This window comes from Geotrypetes seraphini, chromosome 6, assembly GCF_902459505.1.
Source record: "Geotrypetes seraphini chromosome 6, aGeoSer1.1, whole genome shotgun sequence".
NCBI classification, from domain to species: domain Eukaryota; kingdom Metazoa; phylum Chordata; class Amphibia; order Gymnophiona; family Dermophiidae; genus Geotrypetes; species Geotrypetes seraphini.
Genome location: NC_047089.1, coordinates 142,155,999 through 142,173,140, shown reverse-complemented (window position 1 = coordinate 142,173,140; position 17,142 = coordinate 142,155,999). Strand labels below are relative to the sequence as shown.

The window sequence follows — 17,142 nt, the reverse complement described above, 5'->3', positions numbered from 1 at the left end:
GTCCCACCAAGAGATATAACTCCTGGTTTCAACAAAAGAAACTCTCGTCTTCTTCTCTGGGTTTCCCGTGCCAAGTCTGGAAACATTAATATTTTTTGTCCAAGAAATTATTTCATTTTGTTTCTAAAGAACAATCTAAGCAACCAGTTTTTATCTGGGGCAAGAGCCACAGTAAGAAGCAATGTTGCCGGAGATGCAAGCTCTCTATCCGAAAGTTCCAAAATTGCTGAAACATTAATTGGTTGATTATTCTCCTGTTGTTTAGATGGTGATTTAATAGGTTTCGTTGGTAGGTAATATACTTGAGTAAGTGGTGGTAATGTATCCTCTGGAATACCCAAAATCTCCAACATATAACGTTTCAACATACCCCTAGGCGTCACCGAGGGTATCTTAGGAAAGTTAATCAGTCGGAGATTATTATTACGCGAAAAATTCTCCAAAGTTTCCAATTTTCTACGCATATTTGTATTATCTTTTATTATTGCTTCATTAAGCTGTTTTGATGCTTTTAATTCCTGTTGTATATTCTCAATAGAATTCTTAGATTCACCAATTTCAACTTTTATGTTTTTTATCTCAGTTTCTTGAAGAGTAATTTTATTTTCCAGCTGCAAAAGCTGGGGCTTGACAGACTTGGCTAGGTCAGCCACCAAATCCCAAATTGAATCCAGTGTTACTTCTCTGGGTTTTTCAATAACATATGAAGAATTAAAAGTTTGAATAGTCTCACCAGTTTTCAGCTGTTCCTGGTAATCCTTCTGCTGGCCTGAAGTAGTCCCTGATGTTTCCAATTCCTCAATATTCTTTGGACTCACCTGAAAACTCAGGGAGTCCATCTCCACGCTCCCCTCACTGTTCTCCCTGGCCTCCGAGGGTAGATGCCTGCCTTCTACCGGCAGCTCCTCCTCTCGTGGGGAGCTGGTAACCTGAGGAGGTGGGGGAGGTGCCCTAGCATCGAGGCTCAGCGTAGTCTCCAGCCCCAAGGAGATCGTCTCATTCCCTCCCCTCTGAGGCGTCTCCAGCGGGGGCACCGACGCTGCCGGGACATCCTGCATCCGACGCAGGAGTTCTTCTATGTTGCCGAACGAGGGGACCGCCGAACGCCGCGAGGCTCCAGCGGCGCTGCGGCCTCTCCTCTTCGGCATTCTGAGTAAGTAATTCTTTCCAAAGAAAAGTTTTCAGAAAATCTCCGGCGTGCTACTCAGCGTCCGGGACCGTCGGCCATCTTGGATCAGATTCCTTTCTATATGCTCGTAAAGTTTTGGTCCCTGAATTAACTTTAAAAATTCCAAACCTTCAACTTCTTTGTCTGAATAAAGCTTAGAAGAATACAAAGCTATATAAAATTCCAAAAATTGATTTAGAATATTTCCAATTTTAGTATGGCTTGTTCCTTTCTCATCCTTAATGGCTACAATTTTAACTTTTCTTTTTTTAGTTTTGAGATAGTTAGCCAATAGTCTTCCTGCTTTATTCGAGTTTCCATAATACGGAGCTTGTTGAGAAAACAAATCTTTCCTAGCCAATTGAGAGGAAATCTCATTGTATTTGTATTTAGCTTTCAAGAGGGCCTATAAAGTAGTATATTCCCATTTTGAGGCCAATTGCGACTCTAAAATCCAAATATTTTGTTCCAAATTAGAAAATTCAATTTTTAACATTTTCCGAACATGTACCGAAAATGAAATTATTTGCCCTCTCGTCGTGGCTTTAAAAGCATCCCAAATGGTTTCCAAAGAGATTTCCTCTGAGGTATTAAGTTGAAAATATTCAACTATTTGGAAAGAAGAGGGTATAAAATATTTAGGTATTTGGATTCAAAAAACATTGGAAAACACGATGAAAGTAATGGAAAATCTTTATTGTTAAAGGTCTCAGAAATGTGTGAGCAATGGAACTCACTACATTTTCTTGGTGGGGGAGAATCCAAATAGTTAAGATGATGATTTTGCCTGTAGTTTGCTACCAAATGGGTATGCTGCCAGTTTTATTTCAGGGGTCCTTTTATAAAAAATTGAATAGTATTCTTACCAAGTTTATTTGGTTAGGTAAATGAACAAGGGTTTGAGAATAATATTGTAGATTACCCTATGGAGTTTGAGTATGAACCAGAGGAAAGAATGTGTGTGGAAGGCATGGATGAATAAACCATATTTAGATAAGAAGCCTTCCTGGTTAAAAGTAAAACAAGGATCCTGTAATTGAAAAGGATTGGAAACAAAGATTGTTTGAATGTGGGGATAGGTGTGTTGTTTGAATGAGCTTTGGTGTAGTGGGGGAGAAAAGCCCAGCAGTGTTGCAATTGAAGCCAGATTTAAAACCAAGGCTGTTGCAAGTACTAAAGTTTGTCCCTGTCCAGAGACATTGATTAATTGGGAACACGGGAGGTGTACAGGGTCCATTTATCTGTATTCGGGTGGAGCTTGTTCCCACACCTACTGGCCCCCAGCTAGAAAGAGTCAGGGCAGTAAGGTGATAGAGCTCTTTGGAGCTAGGCACAAGAGTGTGTGCTTTAATCAGACTGTGGAGAATAGTAGCAGTTTGTGAATTGAGTGCAGGCAGGAGCGCTGCCTGGAGTGGCTTGCAGGGCTGAGAGAAGCCAACATGAGCCCATTTGCCAAGGCTGCTTGGACTGAGATAAGGCAGCAGCCCGGGGGCAAAAGACTGAAACCAATTGGCTGTTTCTTTTGTGGATTTGGGAAAGAATATTTGTTTTGATTTGAAAAATAAGAGAAATCCTGAACTGTGTGGAAATTGTACTACTCGAAAGGGTCCAGAGAAGAGCGCCTAACATGGCTAAGGGGCTGGAGGAGTTGCCATACAGTGAGAGATTAGAGAAACTGGGCCTCTTCTCCCTTGAAAAGAGGAGACATGATCGAAACATTCAAGATATTGAAGGGAATTGACTTAGTAGAGAAAGAGAGATTCACCCTCTTCAAGGTAGAGAGAACGAGAGGGCACTCTCTAAAGTTAAAAGGGGATAGACTCTGTACAAACGTATGGAAGTTCTTCTTCACCCAGAGAGGGGAAAGCATCCTTCAGGGATTCAAGAAAGAGTTAGATAAGTTCCTGCTGGACCAGAACATACGCAGGTAAGGCTAGACTCAAGGAGGGCACTACTGGGCACGATGGACCACTGGTCTGACCAGCAGCAGCAAATCTTATGTTCTTATGTATGGACTGAGTTTAAAGCCCGGATAATGGATTTTGCAGCCAGTTGCTCTGTTTAGAGAATTGTCAAAGAAAATAAAACGTTTTGAATTTGAAAGGGCAAAAAGGAAAAAAAGACTGTTTATTTGGTGAAACCTATGCACCTCACTGGCCACTCTGTGGGGACTAGATCCGAGCGCGCATGGTCGGGGCTCCATCCCCGCCACAATGTAAATACAGTGGTGCCTCACACAACGAACTTAATTGGTTCCAGGAGCAAGTTTGTTATGCGAAACGTTCGTTATGTGAAACGCGTTTTCCCATAAGAATACATGTAAAAAAAAATAATTCGTTCTGCAGCATAAAATATGCTAAGATGACATAAAAAAAGATAAATTTTTGGTTATTATTTTTATTTAGATACATCTAAAAACATAATTGTTTTTTAAAACAACACACATTTTTTAAATTTAAAGACAGACTAAGTAGAGTCTAATTTTACAGTGAGAGAGGGCAGAGTCTCAGCGGCAAAAACTGGGACTTAACTGTTCATTTTTTTTTTTTTTTCTACCGTGTTTCCCCGATGATAAGGCAGGGCCATCAAATAAGACAGCCCCCCCTTTTTAGAAAAAAATGTAAAATAAGGCACCCCCCCCGCAAATAAGCCACCCACCGATACCTGCGCTTACCCGAATCGGGTGGTACGGTGGGTGACTCCGTGTGGTCCCTGGCACCCCCGACACGATCGGGGCAAGAGGGAGCTCAAGCCCTCTTGCCCCCCCGACTCCCCGACACGATCGGGGCAAGAGGGAGCCCAAGCCCTCTTGCCCCCCGACTCCCCGACACGATCGGGGCAAGAGGGAGCCCAAGCCCTCTTGCCCCCCCGACTCCCCGACACGATCGGGGCAAGAGGGAGCCCAAGCCCTCTTGCCCCCCCCCCCCGACTCCCCGACACGATCGGGGCAAGAGGGAGCCCAAGCCCTCTTGCCCCCCGACTCCCTGACACGATCGGGGCAAGAGGGAGCCCAAGCCCTCTTGCCCCCCCGACTCCCCGACACGATCGGGGCAAGAGGGAGCCCAAGCCCTCTTGCCCCCCCGACTCCCCGACACGATCGGGGCAAGAGGGAGCCCAAGCCCTCTTGCCCCCCCCCCCCGACCCCCCGACACGATCGGGGCAAGAGGGAGCCCAAGCCCTCTTGCCCCGCCGATTCCCCAACTCCCCGACACGATCGGTCCAGGAGGGAGCCCAAGTCCTCCTGGCCACGGCGACCCCCTAACCCCACCCTGCACTACATTACGGGCAGGAGGGATCCCAGGCCCTCCTGCCCTCGACGCAAACCCCCCCCCCCCCCAACGACCGCCCCCCCCAAGAACCTCCGACCGCCCCCCCAGCCGACCCGCGACCCCCCTGGCCGACCCCCACGACACCCCCAACCCCCTTCCCCGTACCTTTCTGTAGTTGGCCGGACAGACGGGAGCCAAACCCGCCTGTCCGGCAGGCAGCCAACGACGGAATGAGGCCGGATTGGCCCATCCGTCCCAAAGCTCCGCCTACTGGTGGGGCCTAAGGCGCCTGGGCCAATCAGAATAGGCCCGGGAGCCTTAGGTCCCTCCTGGGGGCAGGGCCTGAGGCACATGGTCGGGTTGGGCCCATGTGCCTCAGGCCCCGCCCCCAGGAGGGACCTAAGGCTCCCGGGCCTATTCTGATTGGCCCAGGCGCCTTAGGCCCCACCAGTAGGCGGAGCTTTGGGACGGATGGGCCAATCCGGCCTCATTCCGTCGTTGGCTGCCTGCCGGACAGGCGGGTTTGGCTCCCGTCTGTCCGGCCAACTACAGAAAGGTACGGGGAAGGGGGTTGGGGGTGTCGTGGGGGTCGGCCAGGGGGGTCGCGGGTCGGCTGGGGGGCGGTCGGAGGTTCTTGGGGGGGGCGGTCGTTGGGGGGAGGGGGGGTTTGCGTCGAGGGCAGGAGGGCCTGGGATCCCTCCTGCCCATAATGTAGTGCAGGGTGGGGTTAGGGGGTCGCCGTGGCCAGGAGGACTTGGGCTCCCTCCTGGCCCGATCGTGTCGGGGAGTCGGGGGGGCAAGAGGGCTTGGGCTCCCTCTTGCCCCGATCGTGTCGGGGAGTCGGGGGGGCAAGAGGGCTTGAGCTCCCTCTTGCCCCGATCGTGTCGGGGAGTCGGGGGGGCAAGAGGGCTTGGGCTCCCTCTTGCCCCGATCGTGTCGGGGAGTCGGGGGGGCAAGAGGGCTTGAGCTCCCTCTTGCCCCGATCGTGTCGGGGAGTCGGGGGGGCAAGAGGGAGCCAGGCGGAGAGAGGGCAGTTAAGCGCAGTGCCTGCGCGGAAGGATGCAGCTCGGGCGACTTCGTTGTGTGAAACGAAGTTCGTTGTACGAATCAAGACATAAAGTTCGTTGTGCGCAGCGTTCGCTGTGCGAGGCGTCCGTTATGCGAGGCACCACTGTATACATATATATATATATATGTGTGTGTGTGTGTATATATATATATATATATATATATGTAGGTGTGTGTGTGTATATAAATATATATATATATATATATATATATATATACACACACACACACACACACACACACACATATATGTAGGTGTATGTGTGTGTATAAATAGATCTGAGCGCGCGTGGTCAGGGCTCCATCCATACACACACACACACCTACACATCTATGCACATACAGAAGTCCATTTGCTTCCATAGCATTTATATTAACACAATAATTTTTCCTTACTTTCCTGGCTTTCTCTTTACAATAAATATGATTAATACAATTTTTCTAAGATTTTCTTAGAAATAAAACAACGTTAACATACATTTTATACAATTTTTCTTATTTACATACCTTGAACATTTTGCAGAAATGGTTTTTCCCAGGCGTACATCTTAATAAATTTCATGCAATTCAGAATTTCATTCATAATTCTCACTCTTCTATCTGATACCTGTATACATTTTCTTCTCAAATAAGCAGTTATTTTTGAGGCCAGAATCTGAAAAAAAAGTTTAAAACATATCAATGGTTGCTAGTGACAATTTGAATTGTCACCTTTTTTTGAATTTAAAAAAAACATTCAAAGAATAAACTTTGAAATTAAATCTACAAAATATATTAAGAATTTAGAAATTAAAAGGAAAAACATTCTACATTCCATGTAAAGAAAGGAGAGGACCAAAATATAGCAAATCCAAAGGAAGCTGGAATAATACAAGAAAAATCAAAAGAAATCAAAAAAGAAACCTGTTGCTAACAATTCACCTGTTGCTAACTAAGAAGCAGTTGGAACCAATTAAGAGGGTCTACCCCAAGCATGTCAAACTCGCGGCCCACAACAAACATCTTTGCAGCCCAGCCAATGTAATCCAAATGTTATAACGAGTCACTAGAGAAATTTTTCCCATAATCCATTGGTGCTGAGCAGTCACCTATCTAAGCCACTCGAAACAATGACACAACATATGAGTATAACCAGTTGCATATTCTTATTAAGTACTATGATGTGGACACCTTAGGTACCCGAGACAAGTTTGCGCCTCTAGTCATAATGCACCATTTCCCCCCCACTAATACGACTATCATGCCTTTAGTCTTGTATTGACTTACTTGGTGCGCCTAATAGGAAATATTTCACCTTCAGCGTACAATAAAAATACGAGTATAGGTTTATTTAGGTTACACTTACTAATTTGTGCAATTATTCTGTGTCCGATAAGTTAATTTTTAAGAAAAGATATTGATTTTATTGAAGTTTTATTTGTTGTGTTAACGATTACTCATTTATTTCAGCTCTTTGTATTCAGCATGTCTTTATTGAAATCAAGTGGTAGTAAAACTAAACAAAAATCATTGATGAACATCAAAATTTCCAAGAAAAATGGGAACTGGAGTATTTTTGCTGTGAAGTAAAAAATATAAAATAATTTGCTTGATATGTAATCATGCTATTAGTATGCCAAAGTTATATAACATTAAACGGCACTATGAACAACATAAATCCAAATGACACTTATGAAGGATTAATGAGACAAAAAAAGTTGGAAGAGCTCAAGTTGGGACTGAAAAAAACAACAGTTCATGTTTACTAAAGTATCACAAGAAAGTGAAGTGGCGGTGAATGCAAGCTACGCTTTATCAGAGTTGATAGCTAAACACTCAAAACCTTTTACTGAAGGTGATTTTATCAATGAATGTCTTATTAAAGCTGCAGAAATTGTTTGTCCTATAAGTGTGAAGGTTTTCAATCTCTTTGTCTCAAAATATAGTTGCAGAAAGAATTACTGATTTGGCCAGCAATTTAAGTGATCAGATCAAAGCAAAATCATCTAGTTTTGAAGCTTTTTTCATTGCCGGTGACGAGAGTACGGACATTGGGCGCGTAGCTCAATTGGCTGTGTTTCTTTGTGCTTGCGACACTAATTTCAACATTTTTGAGGAATTATTGGAACTAGTACTGATGCGTGGCACTATAATGGGACAAGATATATTTAACTGTGTTTATGAACTTTGGCAAAACTACAGTTTACCTCTGATAAAACTAACTTCTGTAGCTATAGATGGAGCTCCTTCAATGGCCTGAAAAACCAACAGTTTTGTAGCATTACTGCGAAAAAAAGTGAAATTTTTGACAGATCTAAGAGTCATCATACACATTGCATTATACATCAAGAAGTATTATGCACAAAGGTAATTAACATGGATAATGTGTTGACATTTGTTAAAAAACTATCAATTTCATAAGATTTCGAGGCTTAAATCAGCGACAATTCCCTGCTTTCTTAAGTGAATTAGAAAGCGAATATTCTGGTTTGTCCTACTTTACCGAGGTACGTTGGCTATCCTGCTCCAAGGTCCTTAAACAATTATAGGACTTGAAAGAAGAAATATGTCAGTTTTTAATAACTAAAAATCAAGACACAAGGTTGTTTTCTGATCCAGTATGGTTACAAGATTTATCCTTCATGGTTGATATAACAAAACACTTAGGGCTCCTTTTACGAAGGTGCGCTAGGGCCTTAACGCGCGGAATAGCGCACACTAGCCACTACCGCCTCCTTTTGAGCAGGCGGTAGATTTTCAGCTAGCGTGCGCTAATCCGGTGTGTGCGCTAAAACCGCTAGCGCACCTTCGTAAAAGGAGCCATAAGAACATAAGAACATAAGAAATGCCTCTGCTGGGTCAGACCCTAGGTCCATCGTGCCCAGCAGTCCGCTCACGCGGTGGCCCAGCAGGTCCAGGACCTGTGCAGTAATCTATCTATACCCCTCTATCCTCTTTTCCAGTAGGAATTTGTCTAATCCTTTCTTGAACCCCAGTACCGTACTCTGCCCAATCACGTCCTCTGGAAGCGCATTCCAGGTGTCCACCACACGTTGGGTAAAAAAGAACTTCCTAGTATTTGTTTTGAATCTGTCTCCTATCAACTTTTCTGAGTGCCCTCTTGTTCTTTTATTATTCGAAAGTTTGAAGAATCTGTCCCTCTCTACTCTCTCTATGCCCTTCATGATCTTATAAGTCTCTATCATATCCCCTCTAAGTCTCCTCTTCTCCAGGGAAAAGAGACCCAGCTTCTCCAATCTCTCAGAATATGACAGGTTTTCCATCCCTTTTATCAGACGCGTCGCTCTCCTCTGAACCCTCTCGACTAATGCCATATCCTTCTTAAGGTACGGCAACCAATATTGGACGCAGTACTCCAAATGTGGGTGCACCATTACCCGATACAACGGCAGGATAACCTCTTTCGTTCTGGCTGTAATACCCTTTTTGATTATACCAAGCATTCTATTCGCTCTCTTAGCGGCCGCTGCACACTGTGCCGTCGGCTTCAATGTCATGTCCACCAATACCCCCAAGTCCCTTTCCTGGGTACTCTTATTCAATAATATCCCTCCCATTGTATAGTTGTACCTCGAGTTTCTGCTCCCCACATGTAATACCTTACATTTCTCAACGTTGAACTTCATCTGCCATCTCGTCGCCCAATCTTCTAGTTTGTTCAAGTCCCTTTGCAATTCTTCACATTCCTCTGTAGTCCGAGCTCCATTAAATAGTTTAGTGTCGTCCGCAAATTTTATTATCTCGCACTTCATCCCTGTTTCTAGATCATTTATGAAGATATTAAATAGTAGCGGCCCTTAAACAATTTAAATTTAAAACTGCAAGGAAAAGATCAGATCATTACGAACATGTGTGATCAAGTTGAAGCATTCCAATTTAAGCTAGTTATTTGGGAAAAGCAGTTGAAAAATGAAGATTTAACACACTTTCTAACATGCAACATAAACAAATCAAATTTAGGTAAAATTGCATCGTATCAAAAATACACAGAAAATATTTTAAGCCTTAGAACTGCGTAAGGAACAAGATTTGCTGATTTTAAATCTTTGAAAGACAAGTTTTCTTTGTTTTCTTTGACTTTTTCAATAAATATAGAATCGGTACCTAATCATATGCAAAATGGAAGTAATTGAAATCTAGTGTGATTCAGATTTGAAGACAAAATACAGTGAAGTTGGCTTGCTTGAATTTTACAAATATTTGCCAACCAGGTTTGAAAATACTTGAAAATTCGCATATGAAATTATTTCCATGTTTAGAAGTGTGAGCAGTTATTTACACTTATGAAAGGAAATGAGTCTCCTATCAGATCCAGAATTACTGACATTCACCTTGGATCAGTTTTAAAAGTAATCACTGCAGACAAGATTTCCCCCGAAATAGGAAAAATAGTAGCAGAGAAGAGATGGCAAGTATCAGGAAGAAACATTAATTTTATCATTGCTCAAAAATAATGTTTTTGCTTTTTTGCGGCCCACATAAACTTAAACCTTGTTTATTTGGCCTGTGTCTGCCTTTGAGTTCGACATGCTTGGTCTACCCCAGTGGTCTCAAATAGAGAATGACACGGGGGAAAAATCTGTCACCGTCACCGCCCCGTCCCCGGCCCACCATCCTCTGCACCGCCCCGTCACCGTCCCCGCTGCATCCATATAAGCCTTAGTACTGTAATATTTAGCTTATTCCTTTCTTATAAATCAAAGTTCCTGCTGCTGAACTAGAGAAAGAGATGTTCAGCTGGCAGGGCTTTGTTTATAAATTTTTATCAACACAACTAATATACTATTTTATCCTAAAGCAAAAAATAAATAAATAAATATAATTTTTTTTTCTACCTTTGTTGTCTGGTTTCTGCTTTCCACATCTTCTCATTCAATTCCTTCCATCCACTGTGTGTCTTCTCTCTGCATCTTCCATTTGCTGTTACTGTGCCTCTCCCTTCACCCCCCCCCCCAATTAGTCTAGCACCCATCTTCTTCCCTCCGCTCCCCCATAGTCTGGCATCTGTCTTCTTCCCACTCTGTCTTCCACATTTCCCTTCGGGGTCTGTTCCTCTCCACCCTCCTTCAATGTCTGTCCTATTCCTTTCTACCACCACCCTTCCCTCCCTCCTTTACCATCTGTTCCTTTCTACCCTTCAGCTCCTCTCACGTGGCCTATCTATCTACCTTCCTCCCTTTTATTTTCATGGCACGTTACAATGTAATTTGTGCAAGCCACTGGAGCCTGCAAGCTCGGTCCCTGTCCCATCCCCACAAACCATCTCGCTTCTGTGCTCCTATTTTCTCCATTTCTAATATCTCCCCTATGTATCTGTCATTGCCCCCCCCTGTGTCCATATACCATCCCCATGGCATGTCCCCTTTATGTCTCTGTCCCTATGCCCCATGCATATAATTTCCCCTCTTTCTGTTACCTTCCTGTGTCCAGATTTCCCCTATCTTCCTCTTCCATACCAGTGTGTCTCTTCTTTTCAACCCCATCTAGCTTTTTTCCCTCTTTCTTCCCCCCCCCCTGCTTCTAGCATCTGGCTCACCTGCCTGTCCTTCCCTTTCTTTCCTGCTGTGGGTTTTTCTTTCCGTCTTCATCCCCTTGGCCCAGAATCCTTTTCCCTTTCACTCCCTCCTTCCAATTTGAGCCGGGAACACAAGCGATCGCACGGTCCCCGCAGCCACCACCCGCCTGCCCGATCGATCCTACTGTTTAGCCAGCTCTCTCCCTTCTCCTCACCTTAGTTTGTATGTTTTCTTTTTCGGCGACCTGCACGCTTTCCCAAGAGCCGCGCACGCGCGGCTGCTCAGTGTTCAATCTTTTGCTCTGCTGCAACTTCCTGTTTCCGGTTGCGTCAGAGCAGAAGATCGAAACTGAGCAGCAGCGGATGCGCGGCTTTCTGATAGTGTGCGGGTCGCCGAAAAAGAAAACCTACAAACTAAGGTGAGGAGAAGGGAGAAAGCTGGCTAAACACTAGGATCGATTGGGCAGGCGGGTGTCGGCTGCGGGGACCGCGCGATCCTTCATGCCTCACTGCGGGGACTGCTAATTTTCGTTCCCCGTTTTGGCGGGTCACCCGCGGCTAAATGCAGTGGCCGCGGTTAAACCGCCACCGTGTCATTCTCTAGTCTCAAACTTGCAGCCCAGGGGCCACATGCGGCCCGCCAGGAACTATTTTGAGGCCCTCGGTATGTTTATTATAATCACAAAAGTAAAATAAAACAGTTTCTTGATCATATTTCTCTTTAGCTATAAATTACAATATTATTATTAAGACTTAGCTAAAAAGAAAGATTTATAAACTATAAAGAGTTTTACTTCATGCAAAATTGTCATTTCTTTAATAAGACATTAACTATTTTTTTCTGAGGCCCTCCAAGTACCTGCAAATCCAAAATGTGGCCCTGCAAAGGGTTTGAGTTTGAGACCACTGGTCTATCCTGAAGAAAAAATTGCAACTGTGAGAGTTCATAAAAATATACCTATTCCCTTCATAGAAAATGAAACATCTACAAGGAAAACATAGTTGAAAATTTGCCCCCAAATCAAAAAATGACTGACACAAAGGGCTCCTTTTACTAAGCCGCGTTAGTGGCTTCAGTGTGCGTGACTTTTCATCACGCGCTAATCCCCACGCTAGTCGAAAAACTACCACCTGCTCAAGAGGAGGAGGTAGCGGCTAGCAGTTTAGCGCGCGTTAAACCGCTACTGCAGCTTAGTAAAAGGAGCCCAAAGTCAAAAACTTCTTCCACCTCATTTGTGGCCACCTGGATACATTAATATTCTATCACCAATAAAAGTCACATTTCCAAGTCCATAATAGAGTTTCAATATCAATTCTTTAGCCTGCAAAAATACAAAAGAAACTAATAAAGTGTCTCTCCCAATTATCTCATCAGACGTCTTCAGTACCAGACGTCTTCAGTACCAGATGTCTTCAAAATATCAGAAACATCTAGAACTTTTTCTTCATGACACATTTTCTGAACTGGAGGCATATTTGTCTCAGGTAATTCATATGCTATTGTCAGAAAAGACTGGAAAAGTTCCTTACAACCCATTAATCTGGCAACCAGAAAGTTTAAAAACTTCAATTTTAAAATGTGTTCTCCAGATTTTCAATTTTCCTCGACATAAAAGATTTATTTAGCCCATCCCAAAGGAGCCCAGAATGGGTTACAAGAGTACATTCATAGTATGGTTAGGACATACTTTGGTGAGAAATACAGACTCTACAGCAGTGATGGCTAACCTTTTTGAGCCCGAGTGCCCAAACTGCCGCACAAAACCAAAGAATTTCCTCAAAGTGCCAGCACGTCAATTAAACCTTAATAACAAGATTTTAGTATCTAAAAATTCTTTATAAAGTTGCCTGAACTATGTAACATCATTTTTAAAGGTTGGAATCTTTGTATTGTCAAAGAATCAATTTGATTCACAATCCTTTGGTTTTCATTTCAATTTATTGGCAATTTATAATGTTTTAATGATTTCATTCAATTTAATGAATTTAGGAAGAATTTGATTCAGTTACACAATATATTTTAAATGTATTATTCACATAACATGTCAAATGTATCCTGAGTAAAAAAAAAGATAAACTTCTTAAAACTGTTAACTGTGTCAAGACTCGGTGTGTATTCCCAAAGAGTCTATACATATTTTTTTGTAAAATTTACAATCAAATTTGAAAATAGTTAAATCATTACATTTCTAATAATATGATGTAAAGAAAACAAAAGAGCTTTCAATTAAACCAACCGTTTTTATTGGAAATTCCAGATTGGAATACAACAGGGCCATGTAAAGTCCCTTTTTTAAATAACATCTTTAAATAATATTTAAATAACTTAGAAAGTGTCTTAACTGCAAACTGAAAACACTGCTTCATGTAAACATATGCATTGGGCATGCTCTGAAAAAAATTAATGTGATTTTTGTTGTTGCATGCATGCTGATAACTTGTCAATCCTTGGCTCATAGTGCGTTGATTTCAGAGCAACACATGCAGCACTCATGTCATCCGTTAATCTGTTTCTAGCATCAGATTTTATATGATTCAAAGCCGAAAACAGCTGCTCACAAGCATAGGACGACCCAAACAAAGTAAGAAGAGCAATCCCAAGTGCTTTCATGGACTTAAAATTGTCTGGCAGAGAATTCCACGCTTTTAGGATTTCATTTTCAGAACTGCTAGCAGTGATTTCATTTGTCACCCTTTCACACTCAATACGTTCAAGAGCCACACGCAGGTCATTGAATTTACTTTTCCAGATAGAGCTTTCTTGAAATTCCAGTAGCTCTATTTCCAAATTTTGAATATCCAACCACTGTAAGCAGGAAAGATCAAGATCTTCAAATGTGGACTTTTCTTGGGAAGTTATAAATGAAAGGGTTGTCTCCATCTTACGGAACTGAGAAAATCTTTTACTAAAATTCTCCTTTGCTTCGGCTACAATGGTGGAATATGCTTTGTGGATTTTCTGGTGTTTTTTATGACTGTCCACAAATGTTGTAGAATTATCCAAATGTATTTTTAGGTTGGGAAAATATTTTAGCTGTCCACTCTCAAGGTCTTTTTCAAAAACATGCAATTTTCTCTCAAAAGCTTTGATGTCACTAAACATGCTTTCTGCTGTTTTTCCCATGCCTTGTAATTTTTTGTTTAGTACATTAAAGTGGTTAGTAAAATCTGTAAAGAACATGAGGTTGGTAAGCCAGGCCATGTTGGTGAGTTGAGGATAGTCTTCCCCCTTTTCATTCATAAATAGCCTAACTTCTTCCAAGCAGGCCACAAATCTCTCTAAAACTCGTCCTCTGCTCAGCCACCGGACATTATTAGAAACATAGAAAAAAGCAGCAGAAAAGGGCTATAGCCCACCAAGTCTGCCCATTCCAAGTATCCCTTCCCCTGAATTTACTCCCTTAAAGATCCCTCGTGAGTATCCCATTTTCTCTTAAAATCCGTCACGCTGCTGGCCTTTATCACCTGGAGTGGGAGTCTGTTCCAATGATCCACTACTCTTTCGGTGAAGAAGTACTTCCTGGAGTCGCCATGAAACTTCCCTCCCCTGATTTTCAGCGGATGCCCTCTGGTGGTCGAGGGTCCCATGAGCCAGAAGATATCATCTTCTGACTCAATGCGTCCCGTGATGTACTTATATGTTTCAATCATATCTCCCCGTTCTCTTCTTTCCTCAAGTGAGTACAGCCGCAATTTTTTTAATGTTTCTTCATACGTGAGATCCTTGAGCCCCAAGACCATCCTGGTGGCTGTTCGCTGAACCGACTCGATCCTCAGCACGTCCTTTCGGTAGTGTGGTCTCCAAAACTGAACACAGTACTCCAAGTGAGGCCTCACCATGGCTCTGTACAACGGCATCATAACTTCAGGTCTCCTGCTGATGAAACCTCTGCGGATACACCCCATCATTTGTCTTGCCCTGGAGGAAGCCTTCTCCACTTGATTGGCAACCTTCATGTCCTCACTAATGATCATCCCTAGGTCGCGTTCCGCCATGGTCCTAACCAAGGTCTCACCATTTAGTACATAAGTTATACGTGGGTTTCTCTTACCCAGGTGCATTATCTTGCATTTTTTAGCATTGAAGCCTAGCTCCCAAGTAGTTGACCATTGTTCCAGCAACAGTAGGTCGTGTGTCATATTATCAGGTAATAAGCTTTTGCCTACTATGTTGCAAAGTTTAGCGTCGTCGGCGAACATTGATACCCTTCCTCTAAGTCCTTGCATCATATCTCTTATGAATAAGTTAAATAGAATCGGGCCCAGGACCGAGCCCTGCGGCACTCCACTGATCACGTCTGATGCTTCGGATGGGGTACCGTTCACCACCACCTTCTGAAGTCTACCGCTCAGCCAATCCCCAACCCATGTAGTTAGAGTGTCTCCTAATCCTATCGATTTCAGCTTGTTCAGTAATCTTCGATGAGGGACGCTATCAAATGCTTTACTGAAGTCCAAATATACCACGTCCAGTGACTCTCCGACGTCCAGTTGTCTAGTAACCCAGTCAAAAAAGCTAATCAGATTAGATTGGCAGGATCTACCCTGGGTGAACCCGTGTTGGTGTGGATCACGCAGTTTTTCTTCGTCTAGGATTGTGTCAAGATTCTGTTTGATCAGTGTTTCCATGAGTTTACACACTATAGACGTGAGACTCACTGATCTGTAGTTTGCTGTCTCTGTCCTGCAGCCCTTTTTGTGGAGTGGGATTACGTTGGCGGTTTTCCAGTCCAAGGGGACCCTTCCTGTGCTTAGGGAAAGATTGAAAAGAACAGATAATGGTTCTGCCAGGACTTCCCTTAACTCCCTGAGCATTCTGGGGTGTAGGTTATCCGGTCCCATGACTTTGTTTACTTTGAGTCTTGATAGTTCGTCATAGACGCTACTGGGCGTAAATTCAAAATCTTGAAATGGGTCTTTCTGGTTATCTCCCGTCTGCAGCTGTGGACCAGCTCCCGGCGCTTCGCGGGTGAACACTGAACAGAAGTATTTGTTTAGTAGTTCTGCCTTCTCAGAATCTGATTCCGCAAAGTTACCGTCCGATTGCTTCAGGCGTACTATTCCATCTTTGTTTCTTTTCCTGTCACTAATATAGCTGAAGAAAGATTTATCCCCTTTCTTAATTTTCCGTGCTAGCTCTTCCTCCATTCGGAGTTTGGCTTCTCTGACTGCTGTTTTGACAGCTTTAGATCTGTCTAGATAGTCCTCTTTCGCCCCCTCTCTGCCTAAATGTTTGTAGGTGATAAATGCATCTTTTTTCTGTTTAACTGGGTCTGAAATTTCCTTACTGAACCATTGGGGTCTTTTGTTTCTCCTGCGTTTACTTACTGTCTTTATGTATCGGTCTGTTGCTTCGTGTAGGATGGACTTCAGAGACGACCACATATCCTCCACATTGTCAGATATTGCTTGTTTATGTAGCTCCTGATGGACAAAATCTCCCATGCAGGTTGAAGTCTGTGCCTCTAAAGTTGAGAACCCTTGTTGCTGTGTTTGTCTTAGGGAAACCTTTCTTGAGGTTGAGCCATACCATATTATGGTCGCTGGAGGCCAGTGTGTCTCCTACTGAGACTTCCGTGACGCTATCTCCGTTGGTGAGAACTAGGTCTAGTAACGCCTGGTCCCTGGTGGGCTCCAATACCAATTGCTTGAGACGTGCACCCTTTATGGAGGTTAATATTCTTTTGCTGCTACCCGTAGTCGCGGAGAGTGTGTTCCAATCTGCATCTGGCATGTTGAAGTCTCCTAGCATTACTGTGTCCCCGCGCAGTGTGATGTTCTCTATGTCCTCGATTAATTCCATGTCTTTGTCTTCCTGTTGCCTGGGAGGTCTATATATCACCCCAAGGTATAGGCATTTTTCATTCCCTCTGACCAGTTCACCCAGAGGGATTCCCCGGTGTATCTAACATCTGTGATTCTGGTGGTTTTGATGCTTTCCTTAGTGTATAGCGCTACTCCTCCTCCCAATTTACCCTCTCGGTCGCAATGAAGTAGGTTGTACCCTGGTATAACCATATCCCACCTATGCGATTCCGTGAACCAGGTTTCGGATATCGCTATCATGTCAAGATCGGCGTTTGTTATCTCAGTCTCTAATGCTAGAATTTTATTGCCCAAGC

The 17,142-nt window shown here is 43.4% G+C and overlaps 1 protein-coding gene across 1 annotated transcript in view; it reads right to left on the bottom strand.

Annotated features, from left to right (window-relative positions):
- Positions 1-17,142, bottom strand: part of LOC117362914 (multidrug resistance-associated protein 5-like) — a 324,462-nt gene that overhangs the window by 261,621 nt on the left and 45,699 nt on the right. Inside the window, 1 exon segment of the mRNA XM_033950006.1 lies at positions 6,013-6,160. Coding sequence (XP_033805897.1) covers positions 6,013-6,160 — 148 coding nt within the window.